At 41.3% G+C, this 20,414-nt stretch overlaps 1 protein-coding gene across 1 annotated transcript in view; it reads left to right on the plus strand.

Annotated features, from left to right (window-relative positions):
• Positions 1 to 20,414, plus strand: part of LOC138616234 (thrombospondin type-1 domain-containing protein 4-like) — a 43,914-nt gene that overhangs the window by 5,656 nt on the left and 17,844 nt on the right. Inside the window, exons 6-7 of the mRNA XM_069690395.1 lie at positions 284 to 386; positions 2,138 to 2,274. Coding sequence (XP_069546496.1) covers positions 284 to 386; positions 2,138 to 2,274 — 240 coding nt within the window. The remainder of the gene's footprint in view (positions 1 to 283; positions 387 to 2,137; positions 2,275 to 20,414) is intronic.

Consider the following 20,414-nt stretch of genomic DNA (forward strand, 5'->3'; position numbering starts at 1 on the left):
ATCAAGGACGGTAGAGCAGACCAGAGGCCTGTTTAAACCAAGGTTATATGGAGAGACTTCAGGGAGGTCAGGTTTCACTGGAGAGCCTCCATAGTACTGGAACCTAACTACTTTTGTTCGGAAAGACGAAGCTACAAATGGAGAGGGGGCAGACAAAACAGGAGAAGTTTGACATTAGCTGTCGGTCGGTGGCTACAGAGAATGGCAACTACTAAAGGATTTACCTTTAAGACTTTATGTAAAAATGAATGCATGTGTTTGTGTTTCTCTGGTCCATCTTCAGGCCTGTCCTCCATCCAGCAGACACATCAGAGCTGTCCAGTGTTCTTCTTACAACAACCAGCCTTTCATGGGCAGAGTGTACGAGTGGGAACCTTTTAATGAGGGTACGTTGTATATACTGTATGTATGTACAGCAGCCTGTGTGTATATGAATGATTTATTATTTTAACTTTGGATTAAATTCAATGTTTACCTGAGGAACTGAGGAAGAGAAGCTGTTGTGATGGTGAATCTTGCAGGAATCCATGAAATGAGCAAAAATCTTATGCATCTTGTAATAACACTGTATCTACTGTATCTACTAGCATGTTTGCAATACTTTACATGCTAACATGATCTAAATAATACTAAATACATTGTACAGCTGATGCTTAAGGGAATATTAGTATTTTTACAGGTATTTGACCTGATGATCACACTTAATGAAAAGCTGAGGGTTTGCCAACGGTTCATCCTGAGGGTGAAATTATTGACTGTCTGAACCAAATTTCACAATCATCCAGTATTTAATGTCAATCTCATCATGGAGGAGTATGAGTCAGGGATCACTAGAGTCAACAGGCTTCATCCTCTGGATGCCTTGAATGTTCAAAATGTTTGACACATTAACTGATCAACAGGCCAACATTGCCAGCCCTCGAGCCAGACTGCTGGCACGGCTTAAAGAAGAAAAAAAAAGGAAAAACAAAACTTCAGTGTAAAACAAAATGAAATGTAAATGTAATGTTAAGGTCACACACATTTCACAGGAAACTACATTTTTAGTCTGTTATGTCTTCAGCTGCCTGACCTTTGACCTATATGATGCCATATGTGCTGTGATGTGAGGACTGCAGTATGTATGCAGTATATTTCCTGTCCTTAGCTCCCTGTTTAGCGCTCACTATACAGACTCGGTGACCTCACTCACCTGCAGTATCTAGGCAACAGTCAAAACACCTGATGCTCTGTCATTTGTCCGAGAACGCTAATGGTAATAACAGCCTCACAATTAATATCCTGTCAAACACATGTAGTTTTGTGCTGCAGCCCTGACTGACGGGTAATGCAGATGTAAGATTAAATAAATGTATGAGGCTGAGTCTGGATCATTTGACACCCATCTTGAACAATACTTAAACACTCTTGTACATGTGTCTAAGACTTGCCTGGCTTTTGGGCTTGTTGTGTATCTAATTGAAAAAGCATATGAACAAAATGGAGAGCAGGGATCAGAATGCATAGTGGCCACTTACTGCCATTTTTGTGACATCAAACAGAATCTTTTATTGGTATTAAAGAGCTTTTTTTCTTTTCTTTTTTTTAAACACTTCACAGTATCCCTGTTTCCATTCATTGCAGTTTTCAAAACAACCACCAAGGTTAATGAAATATTGTTTGAGTGCTTTGACAGACTGAAATGAGAACAGAATACAGCCGCAGGGTAAAATGGCAGACCTGCATCTTGATTGTATTATTAGCATGTTAACATCATGGTTTACTGTACCGTGTGTGATTTAATTCCTCTTGGGAAGTGAAGTAATTGAAGGTCTGTGCTTGAATATTCCACTTTTATTATGCTACAAAACAGGTTCACTGTTATCTACATATACAGCTGTTACTCATATTTGACATCATTATTAAGTCATTAGTTTAATGTTAATATGCACAATAAATTTATATATATGACGACAGTATGTGTGAGGCTATTAACTCATGACATGTTTAGATTCAATGATATCATAATGTGTCTATCATGTGTCTGTGATTGTCTTTAAGCTCTTTTAATTTATTTTGTCACTGTGCATTGTGAAACCAATATATTCTCAAAATTTTGAAATGTATACGTATCACAAGCTCCTAAATCTCCTTTCAGTTCCAGAAGAGCAGCATTGTGAACTCCACTGCCGGGCCATTGGGTTCAGGTTCTACGTACAACAGTCCAACAGAGTGATCGACGGCACGCCATGTGGACAGAACGAGACTTCTCTCTGTGTGGCGGGAAAGTGTACGGTAGGCCAAAACCACAGTTTTGTTTTTAGTTTTTTTAAATGTCACAAAAGAAAACTATCCTGGAAAGGATTTAGTTTCCTTTATCAAAACCATGTCTACTTTTGGCCACTGCACTGCTTCACTGATGTACAGGGACGGGCAGATTCTCTGCACCCTACAATTGTTCTCATGTAAGATCCATGATGTATCATGTGACCATGTACATACCTTAAAATACTAGAATGATCTTCATCAAGCTGTATTTTTTATCATTGTTGCACTGTTGTTGCGTCCTTTATGACCTCATAGTGTATCAGTACTTTCACTTGAATTTTTGGCATGACCTTATTTTCTAAAGAGGATATGGAGGTGCGTAAGATGTTGGACAATTAATTTGTGGTTTGAGCATAATATAAAGCTTAAGACAGTAGATCTGATGTAGTGATGGCTGTGAGCAGCAGAGGGCAGCACAGCACGGCACAAGAGTGAGTTCTACCTTTGGGATGTGCTGAAGGAAGTTTTTACCCTCTTGGGACGGAGCAGGACACTGTCACTGTGCGGGCCTGCTGATGGTTGGCTGTGTATTCAGTGTGCTGGATTCACTTTAACATTCGTTTGATCAAGGTTTAGCTCCAAGAAATGTGTTGGGAGAAAGAGCTCATTTGCAGTTGGTCATGCTGATTACACTCTGTTAACCCTGTGTGTTTCCCATGCACTTTAATCCCACAGAAATCTTTGCAACATTACGATTTAATCAAGACAGAAAGCCCTCTGATCTCTGACTTTGCCCTTGATCACATTTCCATTGAGTCACACGACCCGTGGTCGAAGTGAATTATTATCAACAATGGAAACTAATTGTTATTGATCTTCAAGTGCTAATCATCTATTTTCCAGCCTCAGATTTTTCTAGCTCATTATTTGAAGATTCAAACTCGTGAGCAGTTTCTCAGGAAAGGGAGACTTTTTTCCTCATCTCTTTCCCCTCTGAGATTTTCTCAGCTGGTCCAGCCATCTGAACAGGACATTCCCCCAGCTAAAGGCCAGGATATAATGTAAAAACATCTGGATAATTTAATTTAATCCAAACTGTCCTCAGGATTGGAATTAAACATTATTGTATGTTAGCAGTTGGCCCTGCAGGTTTAGCTCTCCTCTCCAGGAAGTAAGAGGACCCTGCAGATACAGATCATGACATATGGAAAATACATAACACTCAAAGCAAGATATGTCATTACAAGTGTATTGTTAAAAAAAAGGGGAGTTCTGGTTCTGGTATAGGGAGTAAGCAGCACAGCCATTCATCTTTAGCAGCAGCAGCAGCAGCAGCATGGAGCAGGAAGGAGCCGTGGGGAAGAATGAGGAGTTGGCAGCTGAAACAGATTGTTTGAAATGTCAGTCATCATTGGTGCTTGTTTGGATCAGCTGACGGTCAGCTGGTTTGGTGCACTCTGCTTGACCTAACATGATACTTCTTACCTTGTCAAAATATTGTAATAAGTGATGGATCAAAATGTACTGAAACAAAATTTATAAACTAAAAAAAAATGAAATCTGTTAAAATGAAATTTTTACACTTCAACTTTATCAGAGGTTTAATATATTTTTTTTTTATCAATGCCAACACCACAGCTCTATGAGCCACCATCATTCTGACTAAAATATCTGGATTACCATGAAATTTGGTGCAGATATTCTTGATACACAGACGATGAATCCGTCTGGCCTGAACGTGGTCCTCTGACTTTTCCCTCTTGTATCATAGTGGGATTGATTTTTGTGTTCAAAGACAAATATTTTGACAAATATGATGGATTGATATGAAAACTGGTCAATATACTCAGGACCCGTAAAGGATAAACTGTAAAACCTTATAACAATGCAGTGGTTTATAACCAAATACATGCAACATCATCATCCTCATCCATCCACCATCCACAAGTGCGTTTTGTGCTCAGTATAGTCTTGCATAGCCAGCTATCTTCACCATGCTGTGACAGTGCTGGAGAATGGTCTGGCAGCTCCGGTATGTCATTCTGCTATGGGGCAAAAAAATTACTTTTTTGTACTTCTCTAAATCACAACAATCTTGGGCGACATTAAGCCTGTGTGATTCTGTGAAGGTGACTGGGTGAAATGGTGTCGGGGGAACTTTTTTTTTGAAGGAACATTTGCACGTGGGTTGGCGAGCCCTGCCATAAAAACGTCAATATCCCCACAAAAAGCTGAATAGAACCAAGTAGGCCTGCCTTACTGCATGATCCAAATCTTTGTCAAAACTTGCCATTTTCAGGGTGAAGATTTTTGCTCTGACGTTGTTGTTTCCTGTTATGATTGGGTTTTTGAAGTAAGTAACACACATAGCAGAAGGTGAGAACACTGGTGACTGACACAGTCAAGTCAATGGCAGGTTTATGACAACATTTTACATGAGGTGAGTCAGACTATGTTTAGAATGAATTACAAGCAATTCATGTTTTCATTCTTGTGTCTGCGTGACATACATTTTGTCATCTGTCCAAGTCTGCAAAGGTCCACACGGACCTCTCTATGGACGTTCATATGCCGCTCAAAATTTGTGACTGTACACTGTGCAAGCGTGCCGCCTGAGCATGTACCAGGAAAACAACATCTCGAAGAGGCCTGCGTGGAAGGAAATAAAGTATGAACGCCTAATCACCCAATGCAGACAAGACTGGTTGGAGAGCCAAATGCTTGCCCATGGAAATTGGATGCAGAGGGTTCACGCCAAGAGCCTAGAGCCTGGAGCTGAAGCCCTCGCCACATTGGGTATTGGAGGATAGGTAAAAAGAAAAGCTAGAATCGAAACCACCAGTGCAGCAAAACCTCAAGTTGGCTTTGGCTCAAAAGAATAAAACTGAAGATTCGGAGGAAGCTGGACACACCGAGCGAATTGATCAACCTCTGCTGGGGCACCTGGGTGAGGGAGGAGCTATGATGTTGAAAGACCCAATACTCCAAATGACCCCTGGCACATCACTACAGATGTGTCCATATGGCATAAGATAAATTTGCACACCTGCTAAACATCGGAACGTAACCATTTTCATTGTGTTATTGGCACGGTTGTGTTTTGAGCTACATGTTAATGTCAGCATGCTTTAAGTACAAATGTCACAGAGCCACTCTTATCATAGACTCTACAGTCTATACTAAAGGCTTGTTAAATGATGCCATATTAATGATCAACTGGTAACTATTGTAATGCATTAAACTGACAGGTTGATGCAAATTGTCTAGGTGCATTTTGTTGGTGTAGGTTTGATCACATTTTACACCCACTTTGAGTGATATTGGATCACCACAACTAAAACTTTATTACATCATGCAGTTTTGCTGAAGTTAGCTTGTCAGCTGCTCACCTCCAGGTTGTAGTTTTTGTGGCTGCTGCAGCAGGCAGGTACCATGTGGAATAATTGCTCTGCTGTTGTGATGTGGCCTGCGTGGCTTTCAGTTTGCCCAGGAACCAACCAGCTGCTCTGTGGATGAAGGAGGAGCACTCCAGCTCAGTCCACTCTGTGTCTGCTGGGTCTTAAGTATAAAGTTACAACAGGATATCGTATGAATCCTGTGGTCTATGCAGAGTGAGCTTGTTCACTGAAGTCTCTTTGTAATTCAAGCTGCATGAGTGAATGTTACAACTGGGTCATTGTACCAGATTGTATTTTACAACACGTTTCACACATTCATAACTTGGAACTGCTGTTTCCAGTTGTTGCTCCGTGGGAAGGCCAGACTGTTTACTCCTTTTGACCTGACAAATAGTGAAAGGATATTATGTTTTTGTACAACTTGGCATGGAAAAATCAAGTTTGATCTAGTAGTTTGGTTGTTAAAGCAGTACCACCATCCTCTGGTTTTTAAAATTTAAGCTCTCGGCAGCCTCTTTGTCTCATTTCCTTCTAAGTCTGCCAGAGTTTCTTTTTTTTTTTTACCTAAAAGTGGTTATGGTGGTTATTGTCCAGAATGAAAACAGTGACCAAGTCAATACTAATATGCATAATTTTATTGACTCTATATATCTTAAAGAGCTTAATATGAGTACAAACTACAGCAGTCAAATAACTGTAGTGTGTGTGACTGAGTGTGTGTCTGCAGGGGAATTTTTGTGTGAAGATACAATATTAACCTCATGCTAATGGAGCATGTTATGTCATGAGCATAATTTGACCATTGGACCTACCCACATACAGACACACGTGTCACATACATGTGTTGGTCTTCTTTCTGTATTACCAACGAAAGAGGTGAAAGGTCATGGAAACACTACAGCAGTAAGCTCGCAACTCTTTGGTGTTTCGTCTGAGTTATTTTACTCTGCAGTGATGTCTGGAGATAATTTGAGTTTTGGCTTTCATGCTGGTTCCATTGTGGTTCTCTGCTGTGGCAATGAGCTGATTTTTTATTATTTTTTTTATACTTAATCATAACAAGGAAAAATGAATTCAAAACATTTGGACTGTGTTTTTGTATGAGAGGGAAATGTGTCTCAATCATTATTGTTATTTCATCTTTTTATATTCAAACCATAGAAGTCGTGCGTTCGCCGTGTTGGTAGGTAGGTATTTACTTTATTAATCCCCGAGGGGAAATTTTTTCTGCACTAATGCACTGCATTTGACGCACTGTAGAGGAAACACTGCCTCCTGCTACGTAGCCCACAGTTTGTGTGGTTCCTGGTACTTCTCCCTAAAACCTTTCATGGTTCATCTATAACAACCTACATCTTCCTATTTGACCTTTGTCTTCTGGTGACCGTGCAGTCCTCTTTCATGTTTCCGGATCTTAAGCAGTGGCACCCTCAAATTGGTTTGTTGCAAAACGTGGTAGACGTGCATCTCTTTAACAAGCCAAGGTCAGTTTAGACGAGTGCTTTAAAGTTTTGTGGGATTTCATCTGCCTGCATTGAAACTGCCTGCTGTATTGACACTTGACTTCTTATTCTGTGTAACTTTGTTATTCTCAGAAAGCAACCATAGGCTTAGTGGTCAGAGTCCATCAGCATGTTTAAAGCACACAAAACTTTTGGAAAATACAGTTAAGATTTCAAGCTAACACTCTTTTTTTGTTTTATTTTGTCTATGTTGGTGCTCAGTTTGCTCACGCACAGTACAAGAGCTTCCCAATGTTCTTTCATCATGTTACAGTGCCTGTGCTTACTCCCAGAGCGTCGACAACCCTAGCTGTAGGAGTGTCAACTTTAACAATTGCTCACTGCTCAGGACACTCGGCTGACTTTGAGATATATGTACATACAAGAAGAACAAAATCTATTCTGAGGGATCTGTAGGGCCCGGTTCAGAGTGTTGGACAAAACCATCACAGTAGCTTCAAAGCTGTACTTTATTATAATGTATGGGTGAGTTACTGAGAGCTCGTAGAATTTCAAACACTTTTCCCTCACTTTTAGGGTGGCTCTGTTTTAGCACTGTGGCCTCACAGCAAGAGGGTTCTGGGTTTGAACTTCGACCGCAGCCTTTCCGTGTGGAGTTTGCATGTTCTCCCTGTGCTTGCGTGGGTTCCCTCTGGGTTTTCCAGCTTCCTCCCGCCCTCCAAGGTTAATTGATGACTCTTAATTGCCCGTAAGTGTAGCAATAGGTGTGAATGTGAGCGTGCATTGTTCTGTGATGGACTGGGGACCTGTTCAGATTGCACTCCACTTTCGCTCAAAGCTTACTTTGGGCGAACTTTGACTTTAGCCCCGTGATCCTGTTCAGGATGAAGCAGGTATATATAATGAATGTATTATCAAAACGTATCATTGTGTTGATAGCAGCAGCCCACCTGCCCTTACCCCTGCATCTGGCAAATCAGAAAAATAACTAATCAGCCTTAAACTTATGTTGTAAATACTTTTTTATTCCATTACGTGACAGTATGTGTATTTTTGCCTCGTCTGTAAGTCTTATTGTGTATAATTTCATTTACATTAAAATTCATTTTCATTGCGTTATATCCTATATTGCATATAAATTAAAAATCAAAGCACTGCATCGTTTTAGTGAAAATATGTTTAAGCATGATTTTTGAAAGTGATGTCCAGTACATTTAGTAGCCTGACACCCTTCGATCATTTTCTTTCGATCACTCTTTGTGTTTTAAGAACATTGAGCATGATCCACATGTGCACGTTAGAAAAACCAGCTCTGAGCCACTGAAACACTTGAATGCGGTCACTCATTTCAGATGAACGGAGAAAGAAAAATCCCTTTATGGTGAGACTCCCATTCAGCTGCGACTTATACCGGGGAAGTGCACTTGAGAAGGGTGTGTGTATTTTTTTTTAACTGACCACACACTGGTGGTGGTGGGCACAGCTGAGGGTAAAAATCAATCTTGCCCAGACTATTATAGACACAGCAGTGTGTTTGCACAATACTTCCTACTGCTCAACGCAGTTAGGTGGGAGGCAGTGATGAAATGACAGGAAATCCAGTGATGAAGGCTGCAGTTTAACGCCTGTTGATGTGGACGTTTGATGGGCTGTGAACTGTTTTAATTCAGGCTCTATTCAGACTAATGTTTGCTGATAAGCATTACAGTGTTGACCTGACCTGATTTCAGCCTGGATTTTGACGTATTGTTCTCTCCTAATGAAGATGACAGAATGAGACCGACCCAGCGCGATGCTGAGATCTCAGCCTCAACCTTCCCAGCCCAGGCCGCTCCTCACTTCTTTCCTCCTGACAGCTGCATCTGCTTTATGCATTCCCTGCTGTGGTGAACAGGCAGACTTGTTAAAAGGGGGATGAGTGCTCTGATATACAGCCTGCCTGGCACAGACTGGTGGAGATACCTCCAACCCATCACTGTCACGACAAGCCCCAGCTGCAAACTCACAGGGTGTTCCCCATCATTACCCACTGCAGATGGCTATGGGTTCATGACAGCAGAGCCTGCCTCCACTCAGAGGACATACAGTAACAGATTTGATGAATGTTTGCTGAAGAAAGATGCGGCCTTTACCACAGAGTTTTAACTCGTGCGGCATGTGTGTTGCTTTTCTAATGACATTTTTAGCCATGCTCGGTGTTCAGCTCCAGCTGAGACTCGTCACAAACCTGCAACGTTGGGGTCACGTCACCAGTGGAGACAGCCATCAGAAATAATAGGATATTTTCTGGTTGCTTTTCTACAGTAGCTTGTCTAATCATGTTGTCGAAGAAGATAAACAATGAAGAACATAACACAACAGTTTACAGTTACCACGGTAAAGTTTCTTTGTTTCAATGTAATTCAGTTTTCACTAACTGATTAGAACCACCCAAAGATTTTATTTAATTATAATTTATACAAAGTTATCGTGAGGAAAAAAAACTAACTGAAAATTGCAGCAAGCTAACTTCCCTCCATAACAGGGCATTTTATTCATAATGTTAGTGTTCATGCAGACATAACTCCTACTTTATCAGATTTAGAATATCACATTAAGATTCTGATCTGATTCTGACTTTTTAGTTTGGTGGGTTTCCTGTTTTATTTTTAAATGAATCAAATCTTTTTTGTTTCACCTCTGCCTCGAGTGTGTGTTTTTCTTCCTATCAGCTGTTGGGCTCATCTTTGCCTCTTTAGTCCGTCAGCACTCGCTGTGTTTAGTTCTGCATCTCCACCTTTTCAGATTTGAAACCGTCACGTCCTTGTTCCTCTGTATTTTATATTACTTCTCCTGTATGACTTGTATCCAATTGTTTTTTTGTTGTTGTTTTTTTCCATTATACCTGGCACCTGCAGAACTAGGTAGTGCATTTTTTTTTTCCATTACAGAGCTCTCCCTGAAGTTCTCAAGCGTGTGCCACCCACATTATGCCTGCTGAAATCACTATGTTGTCATTGTGAGGTGCATAAGGACGTTTGCATTAAGCTCCTAGTTTAGGTACCCTGCAACATTAAACTAGAATATATAATTGAGTTTTAAAATGCTGTGATTTGATTTCTCTTAAAACTTTTAAATCCCTTTTGAAAGACCAGAACATAGACTCTTTGGATATCAATGCTTGGATTGATATTGGAAAAAGAGATTTTTAATTTCAACAGGACCTCGGTCAAAAAAGAAAGCGCAGCCTATCAGAGCTGCTGTCGTGGCTGTCAACTCTTAGTGTTGTTGAATTAAACTTTGATGATGTCGTTGCTAACTTCACGCAACACATCTTTGAAACAAGTGCAAGCAATTTCTTTGACAGTGCCAAATGTAAGAGAAACCAAAATTAATTTTTATGAAAGATGTGATTGAAAGATAGAGAAAGAAAGACAGTGATTCTTGTACCTCTCATACCAGAGGGTCAAAGATCAGGTTCAACCCTTAACCTACTAGATATATAGAGACACACTTGTTAGGGCACTTGTCGCTGTCAAGGGGTCTTGAATACAGGAATTCCAGTTGGAGGACAGTTAAGACAAATGGATGTGAAGACGTGAGGGAGATGACAGATTGATGTCTTCGTTTGGCCTCAACTTCCTGGACCTTGATGGACCCTGCTGCCACCCCCCTCCCTTCCCTGGCTCTCAGTGGCCCAAGTTGGCCCTCGCTGGCTCTGTGTGACCTGTGCAACTCCAGTCGGCTGGAGCGCTGCAGGTTGGGGGTCAGACACTTGTTCTGCACCGCCACACCTCTGCTGGGCTCTGCTACAGCTCATAAAGTCTTTCTACAGGAGACAGGGGAGCGTTTAACCTCGTCTGTGTGGAGCGTGCTTCAAGCCGAGTGAAGGCAAGGTGTCTGCAGTTGATGGGATCTTCTTTTGAAGTGTGGTCCTCTGGTCATATCCTGTATTTTACATTTGGTCTCTTCATTTTCTGTAAATAATGGTTGTATTTTCACAAAAGAGTGTCTGTATTGTTGGTTTCTCTTTAGTTATTTTTGCGGATAAACAAAAATTTATGAACTTGTGTAAATAAATTGTTTGAATGGCAGTCATTAACTTTTGAAAGTAGGAATTTCCACTGACTTTAGGAAGCTTACGTTTCCTCCAGTGCCACTTTGTGGTTGGCATTTTTGATGTTTTAATCAAAATCTCCTGTTGGCTATCGGACTGACTGCCATGACATTTGATAACGATATCCAGGTTGACCAAAAACTTCTGTGATCCCTGATTAGTGCTGCCCAAAAGTAGACATTTTTGGTTCAGAGTAAAATGTTCAGACAACTATTGCTTGGATTGCCATGACATTTGGGACATAGTCATTTCCCCTCAGGATTGTTTCTAATAACTTTGTTGATTATTTAACTTTCTCATCACGTACCATCGTCAGATCACAATTTCAGTCCAGATTTGTGCCTGAATTTAAATGTACACTAATGACAATGAATCAGCCTCATCTGTACTTTGTGTTTACTGCTATCCAGGTGGAAACCCACCTTGATGTTACCCATAGGTTTGTGAACTGCTGTTTTGAAGCCTCCAGTGTGGCATTTTGGCCGTCGCCATATTCTTTTTTATTTCATGCCAGAAGTGACCATATTTGGACGAGCTGGGGAGGAGCAAGGGGTGGGTCTGACTGAGAACCGAGGGCACTATACCCGCACACCTATACTGAAAACCTGACTTCATCTCAGGCATGTCAATCAAACCATGCAAGTCACCAAACATACCTCTCTTTGAGGTCTAATATCTAATTAATTACGAGACACCAGAACACTGATCAGATAGAGTAGATTTAACTAATGCACCATCATGACTTGTGGAACAAATCTATTGATGTAGTATTTCAATAGTAAGGTGGACACTTTTTGAATGGGAGACTATTGGAGCCAGCCTCATTGGTATTGCACTTTAAGGGACTTCTGCGTTGGCATCACTTTTCAGACTGAGAGACCACGTCCATTTTGATTTACAGTTTATGCTTCCAACAAGAGAACGTTTGCATTTTAACAGGTCAAACAGAAATGGTGAGTTTGGTAAGCAGCATGCTATCATTGTCACTGTACTTTACAACTTCATAGACACAGACCTGCTCTTGACTCCTGTTGCTATGTTGTTGGGGTTATTTTGGTATGGTACCACACAGGACTGTATGACCACAGGAAGACCAAAAGTGTTTGAACTTCCATTTCCTGATCATAGTCTGGCAGCTCTGCTAAACAACAGCTGGGCCAGCACCTCCAAATGTTGGTGTCAGCACAAATAAAAGATTTTCACAAACAGTTCTCCTCTTAAAACACCCAGTTGCACATGAAGGAAGCAGTTGAAGCCGACTCTGACGACGTCGGCATCATATATGCTACGTTAAATCACATGTAATTATTAGAGTTTTGTCTGTCTGCTGGATCCACTGAACAGTAGATCTCTCATTCTGTGATGTTTTTCCATTGTCAAAGATGCATCGCTCACTGCATGCTGACTCATGATATGATCATGTCACCATCAACAAAGCTGCAGGCTCAACATGTGTGGTCAAGCAGGAGACTGGAGAGAAAACAGAATTTCTCAACAGCTCGATTGAGAACGTTTTGTGTGTGGAGACTGGGCAGGTGGACAGCGAGGCTGACAGATGTTACATATGTGACTGATCAGATGGATTGATGTTAGTTGGGTTGTAGGTGATGTACAGTGTGTTGGGTGACTGATAAGCACACGTTGAGCTCTTGAATGGAGTGTACTTTGAGAGCAGAGTGCAGCGAGTCCTGGCGTCCGGGCCCTTCAGATTTATGAGGGTATATCCTATACGGATACGAGTTTGTATTTTTAGCACCCAGTGGTCACACAGGTCTTCCTCAGACAGACGGTTGTTGACAGTGATTGGCTGCTATCTGGGTGGCTGTCAATTGAAGAGACAGTTGAGAGCATTTTATGCCTCATCGGTTTGTTTGGTATGTCAGCGACCTGGAGCTCTCTGTGTGGTCAGCGCTTGCTGGACGGCTGGTATTTACGGTCCTGTTTGAGAATAAGATATGAGGTGTGAGTGCTTGTCAGTGGATGTTTCACTTATGCAATAAGAATATTTTGTGCTGCTACGTCTGTGTGCACAGTCTTAATTATAAATTACTTTAGAAATGTTTGCGGCTATTTCTGCATTTGTGTGTGTGCTTGTGCTTGTGTGTCAGCAGCTCTCTGCTGCTCAGGGTCAAACCCCGTTGTAAATTAGACTCTTATCTAATGGCGTCAAACAGCTTTATTAACAAAATGGCTCCAGCTGGTGTATAAAGTCATTCAACACCAAAATAAATAAATGAATGTATCCACTCTGTCGCCTTGTTAGTCATTCACAGTTTTAAGGCTTTACAAAAGCCTCCTGATAAGATCGGGAGTGTTCGACACCTCAGCAGGCCTCAATTGGAGACTTCAGTCAACTTTGATAGTTTTAACCCTCCCGCTGTTCTCGGGTCAAATTGACCCGCAGCTGTGTTCAACCAAGTTCTATTTTATTTTTATATTTTATATTGTAAATTGTCACCAATTATCCCAAAAAGTATCAAAATAAAATAGAACTTGGTTGAACACAGCTGCGGGTCAATTTGACACGAGGACAGCGGGAGGGTTAAAAATGAAGTTGTCACTGCTGAAAAGCATGACACTGTCGAGGCTTTTAACTAGCATCCTTTAGCTTTAAAAGTGGATGTTCACATTGTTTGCAACATGATCGTCTTTTAAAACTACACAGGGAGGCCTTTGGTACAGATTGATTAATGGATAAGCTTGTCGTTGGTTATGAACAGAAATGTAGATTTATATGCTTTCTTTCCTTCCCACTTATTTATCATGGTATTGCTCGATCTATGAAAACAATGTTGTCTTCTGTGTTGGATTGAGTATTTAGAAGTTTGATAAAAACACAGGCCATCTTTTGTTTATTATTTGAATGACTACAAGTTTATAACAGACAGCCTTACTTATACATTTTGGGTGTAGCACTTGAGTGTTTAAGTCAGCCAGGATCGAATGAGAAACTTTGATCAAATTGCATTATACCTCTCCTGCTTCTCCATTCTTTTCTTTATGTCTCAGGCAAGTCCACTGGCTTTATGAAAGTGAAATACCAAACAGAGAACCCATTTATATCGTGATTGATCTCAGATGTGCATGCCGTGGCCTCCTACCTCTCTATAACCGATAGTTCTGGAAAAACCTCTCTAAAACGAGTCTCACAACAGTTGCATCCATCAAGTGTTGTAGTTTATTTATGTATTCTATTTGATTATTTTTCCTATCTTTTTTTTTTTTTTTAACTTGTTTAAAGTATTGAAACTATTTACTCCACTTAAGTTTTGCCATCCAGATATGACCACTTGTTAGTAGTATATTTACAAAACAGTTTTTTGTCCAAGATCCAGTTGAAATTAATTTACATTTTGTAAGGGCTTGAAGTTTCAATCATCTCTACAGCATATGAGAGCCAATAAAAATAAGTGCAATGGTCAAAGTATTGATATGTGTATATTGACCTTCAAGCCTTGTTTTGATCTGCTACTGTTTGTCGCTACCGATTTACTGCGTTACGACTTAATGCCAACGCAACACTTGCCGTATCTGTTTCAAATTAAAAGCCCTCTAGTGTTTCTGTAGATAGAAACCCTTCATTTCTTAACGAGGCTTTTATTCTAAAGCTTTTGCAGGAACGTGTTGTGACTGAAATCTGACAATCATACTGTAGATGAGTAATCTAGAGAAAAGAACTGGACTATATTGTTGACTTTCTTGAATTAAAGTGGTGGAAAATATAAATAATTGACTATTGTATGTGAATATATGATAACTTATATCATCAATTCAGCTCTCCCCTCTGACATTTAGTTTGACAGTAGGTGTACAGTATGAAGCTACAGTGCCAGAGACGAGGATGATGTTGAGCCAAACCGCACAGACAGAGATGGGTGACTAAAGTTGGACATCAGCTGCTTTAGTGTTCAGGGGAAATTAAACCATACTCATGAAGGCACATGGTCGGAGAAACGTCTGATGTACAGTAATGTCTGTCGATCACAGGCCAAAGACAAACAGAAAGAGGAGCTTCCCTCGGCCACACCTTGCCCCTCCCAGCCCAGATCTCCTCTCGACCTGCTTTATTCATTAACCCGTCCTCCCCCGCTCCGCTCCTGCCTCCCTCAGTCAAACACATTGCTTCGAGTGAACAATCATGGGACCTACATGTCTGGCCTTGCTGACTAATATGTTTCCCAGATTGTACAAAATGCATGTGTTTTCTCTTCTTCCTATTTTCTGCCTTTTCTTACAGTTTACTGATCAACTTAACAGGACTGTAAACTGTTTAGAGGATCACAAGAAGAATGAATGGATTTGAGATTTGTCAGAGATTTTAAATATGTCTGCCTTTCAGTGTTAGCATGCATGAAGTATGATTTAAGGGAGACAAATTGCACAGATGTTACATCTGCCAGGTAGAGTGTTTCCCACAGCCAGTGACCACACTTTCTAGAAATGTTTGCAGTAATGGTTCTGGTGATGAGCTTTGGATTTAAAATAATCACCAAACAGCAAATGACAGGAAAGGCTGGAAACCTGACAGAGAATCAGAACAGGCGCTCAATGCAGCTATTGCATGAGCGTGTGTCTACCAGACCCGGATGGTGTGCATACTGTGTGCAGTAATACAGAGGCCACCTGCTGTAGAGCATGACTCTGGCGTGTGTGGACTAGAGACGGGAGGAATCGGCGCCTGGAGCTAAGGTCGCTTCAGGGCCTAACCCACTTGCAGGAGGAGACCAAAGACCTTGAGGTGTACTGCAGAGTCAGTCTGGCCCCACCCGACCTCTGGGCGCTATACCTCCATAATGAGATCTTTCCAGATCAGAGGCACATCAGGGGAGAAGGAGACGATGTGTGTATGTTGATGGTGACGGATATGCTGCTGAAAAGAGCTGTTCCCCTCCTTCATGTGTGCAGCTGTGTTTGACTGGAGAGACTGTCTTCGCTTAGCGTGCATACTGTACATGCTGCTTCACGGTACACACACACACACACAGCTGACGCTGTTCCAGCACAAGCCAAACCTGATGTAGGTGTGGAGATATATTATTTTCTTGCTACTCTTCCTTGCACTCGCTTGCACTCCCTCTGTGAAACCGCTTTACAGAATATTAGGAAGAGGTGGAAGTGCGTGATTTATTAGGAACAGTGCCAACATACATATCATTATCAAGCAAATATTTGGCAATCTCCTCAGCTCACTTAACACATTTAAGTGCGCACATAAATCTGGAGGCCCAGACTTCATAGTAGCTAATAATTTTACTGGGAGCAGCTGAACTGCGAGCTGCTGTTTAAAACATTGCAAATTTGCAGTTGCATGTGTCAGAGGAAAAGGGAGTCAATTTATTTACGCACGCCTGGTGTGTTTATGCATCTGTCTGACCATTTGTAATTCTTCTGTGTAGCCATTCATCCTTCCAAAGAACTTTACTGTAATTGTGGTATGCCCTGAGATTGCATGTTTATTTGTAAATGCCGCATATGCAAGTGTGAAACTACATTTGTTAGTCAGCTCCATTTGGAGCTGAATGATTAATTGAAATTTGAAAGTGCGTAATTAAATTGTAAGAGCTACAAATTTAATTATGTTGTAATTGAAGTGAGTGTACCAAAGTATAACTCATGCAGTCAAATCTTATTTGAATAATACTAATAATAATACATTATATTAATAGTTTTAAAAGTTCTAGTTTTTTTAAAAGATCTGATTTGCCTGCAGTCTGAACAAAGTCTATGTGACACTGGACATGTCACCCATTTACAGCTCACTTGATACTGTACAGTCTAAATAGTCTAAACAGCATAAATGACTGACTGATGGCTGATATGTAATGTATACTAAAGCATATAATTTACTGTATACACATCGCACAAAAAGTGATAAGTCATGATGTCACCAGGAAAGACTTTCATCAGTTATATTTCTTCTTTATATGTTTTCATATCATTCAGTAAGTCCAGCTGTCTATCGTCCTCCTCCTCTCCTTGTATTACCATCATGTATTCCCATCATGTGTGCCCATCGCAGATGCAGCCTCAGTGCATAAAGCAGAGTGTGCTGTTGTGGTCTCCCTGTGACACTTCAAAGCAGGAAAGTTTTCAATTATCTCGTGCTTATTCCGGGCTCCTGCTCGCAACAGTCTGTTTGTGCAGAAACAAGTCCTGCCACAATGTCCCCAACGTGCTCAGCCTGTCCATATAATCTTATGAGAAAACCAACTGTCAGATGCGAGGATGAGGAGTGTACTCCTTCCCTCCGTATGTCCTGCTGAATTAGGATTTAATGTTGCGGAAACAATAGGAATAGGAAAGACATATGATGAATCAAGTCTTTTTGGCCGCAGCAGTTTTGCTTCCAGCATTTGCAACGTGCCTTGAGCCCCAAGAGAGCAGATGAATGTTGTTTGTCAGCAAAAATATGTTTTTCATACGGGGCTATTTCCACCTCAGCATGTCTGCTTTTCTGGTGTGTTGTTGTTGTTGTTGTAGTATTACAAACAAGCATGGAGCATTTTTATTGGCATCCCTTGAAGATGGCATGCCCACCTGACATTTAGCTCGACATGAAAGTGGTTTTGCTTATACACTCATTTCAGCTCAAGAATTTCCTTCCTGCCTTTTTTCTTCTTTTTTCATCACATTGAAAACATTCCCCAAAACGTCCTCTCTGACTTCCAATTTGCTGTCAGTAGTAGCTGCCACACTTTACTTCTCTGCCTCCCCCCCAGCCCCCCCTCTCTTTCCAATTCATGCTCTACCTCTCACTGCCTCCTCTAAAAAAACCCGGTCCCCCTCTACCTCCCCCAGCCGCACCTCCCCCCCAGCTCAGTTTACAAGGAAAGTTCGTGGCGATCAGCTCTGTAGTGTGGCATTTTCAGAGCAGCAGAGGCGAGGAAGAGGCTGACGGGAGCAGCCACTGGACTCGTGTGGGAAGCCCGAGTGACCGCTTGAACTTTTTGCGTGCCCACATGAGAGAATGCTGTCGGGACTGGCTCTCCTGTTGCTCATCTGCCTCCACATGCGTGTGCAGGGGAAGCTGCGGTCACAGGTAGGACCCGCTTCACCTCTGCTGGGTCCTGGAGGAACCTGGGAGAGTGTGGGGATTCCCATTGATGCTAACACTCTGGCTGTGAGAGTTGCATTGCACAGTTCGCTGCTCAGTGTAAGTTTTTTTTGGACTCTCTTCACAGTGAGGGTTTGGAAGTTGCTGATATGCTGCTACATGCGTGGCACTGAGAGAAATCATATGTTAGTTCCTGGACTTGGTGAGTAAATGAATCCATGGATGTGGATGCAAGTAAGCCTGGTGCTCCATTCAAACCAGCTTCTCATGGTTGTGCGCAGCACTGGGCAGTGTCACTCCATAACTTGGACTGTCAGCGCTATCCTGTGATCCTGTGGTCCATCTACTGACTAGAAGTATTTACAGTATGGCTTTTTTCACTGTGGCTCTTGCTTGCTCTCTGAGCTGTTTATTTTTCCACAGAACACTCACTGGCTGCTTGTAGGATTAGATTTCCCTCCTAGTGGAGGACTCTGAGTATATAGTTTATAGGCCTGTCCTGGGCCTATAAAGATGTGCTTGGAGCTCTATTAGCTTCAGACTGTAATCCTGAATTAGCCCGTCGCTGCTTGTGACTCAGCTCGGCTACATCACCTGTGTTTGCTGATGATTGATGAGGCTGGTGTGGGAAGCCTGAGGTTGTTAATGTGAACTTATAAGTGCCAAGTTCTTAATAAGGATGTCTGTGCCAGTTTTATATGACTTTAATGTACATGCCTATCCAGTTTATATATCCAGGATAACCAGTCAGTACACAAAATGACATCCAATCTCAGTGTCAACAATTAAAGTCTAATGACAGCTGACATCATCTTACAAAATAGACTTCTCTGGAGGGACTGGCATAGTGGCAAAGTACTGACAACACTAAGCACATTTAGGCATCTATTTAGATAGAATATATAAAAAGTCTAAAAGCAATGTTTCTAAAACATGTCATCAGTTAAAAAGAAAAACTCATTTTTTTGGAACAAATTCTTAAATCATGAGCATTTTTTTAATAGAACAATTAGCCATATCTGTACATGTTTTTTTTAGCTGTTGAAGAAATCCAGGAGTTTCCAGGATCCTGAACAGAATATTAACGCAAAACTGTTGTATGCCCACATGTGTATCACTAGCACACATCACAAAGTTGTGACAGAGCCACAGTGAGCGCAGCCCCTGTCATCAGTCTGTCTTTTTGTGCATGTTCCCAGTAGGAGTCAGACCTGTTAGAGGCCCAGCAGAGCCCGTTCCTAAAACAGTCCCTCCGAACCAGAGCAGTGATGTCAGGAGAAACCCTATGCGTTTTAATGGCTGTAGATTCACCGCATTCAATGCTATTTCGGAGTGTTTTACAAGCACGGGAGCCTTTTAAGCAAGACACCGTGGCCTTTGCCCTGTGCTGTGAGGGCAGCTCACGGTGTGGATGAGGCCTCTTTTTACTGTTGGGATCAGAGGTCTTGTCACTCATTCATGCCTACATCTCTGTCCACCACTTACAAAGCTGCAAATTTGCTTGCAGCCTCTTGGATATCACGTAGATATGATAACCTGATTTCAGCGGTGTGGCTTTTTAAACACTGAAATACAATTTGGGAAGCTGCTTATTTACCCATTTTAACATCAATGTAATGCAGTTTGTTAACTTTGTGGACCACAGCTGCCCCTTGTTATGACCTCAGCTCATCTCCTGTGTCACAGTAAATAATCCCAGCTTGTCTGTGTTCCCATTTTGGTTTAACACATGCTGCTATTGATTTCAAGAGATGTTGTGTTGTGGAGAGTGCAGGGCTGAGTGATTACGATCCAAAACACCAGAACTTGGGTCTCAATTTGTGGTTGCAAACCACAGTTAGTCTTGTAGTTAGTGTTCCTATAATACCAGAGCCAGAAGGGAAATCTGAGGGGAAGAAAAAAACACATTGAATGAATGTGAGTTTTGAGCTACTGATTAAGTCATACCTCTTTCATGTTGTATATGGTTAACTGGATCGAGTCAGTTTGATTCTTCTTGGAGTCACCTTCAATAAAAGGCTGTGTCTGCATTGAACACTATTATGACAGATATGTTATGGTAGATTGAAATTATTAAAAATGTTTTTTTTTTTTTTAATACAAATGCCTTAATCAAATTTGTCAGGTTTAATTAGTGTTTTATCTTTGTTTGTTTA

The sequence above is a fragment of the Brachyistius frenatus genome, unplaced genomic scaffold (genome assembly GCF_029030835.1).
Source record: "Brachyistius frenatus isolate BFR_SWC_R1_liver_20210118 unplaced genomic scaffold, ASM2903083v1 Contig_9, whole genome shotgun sequence".
NCBI lineage: Eukaryota > Metazoa > Chordata > Actinopteri > Embiotocidae > Brachyistius > Brachyistius frenatus.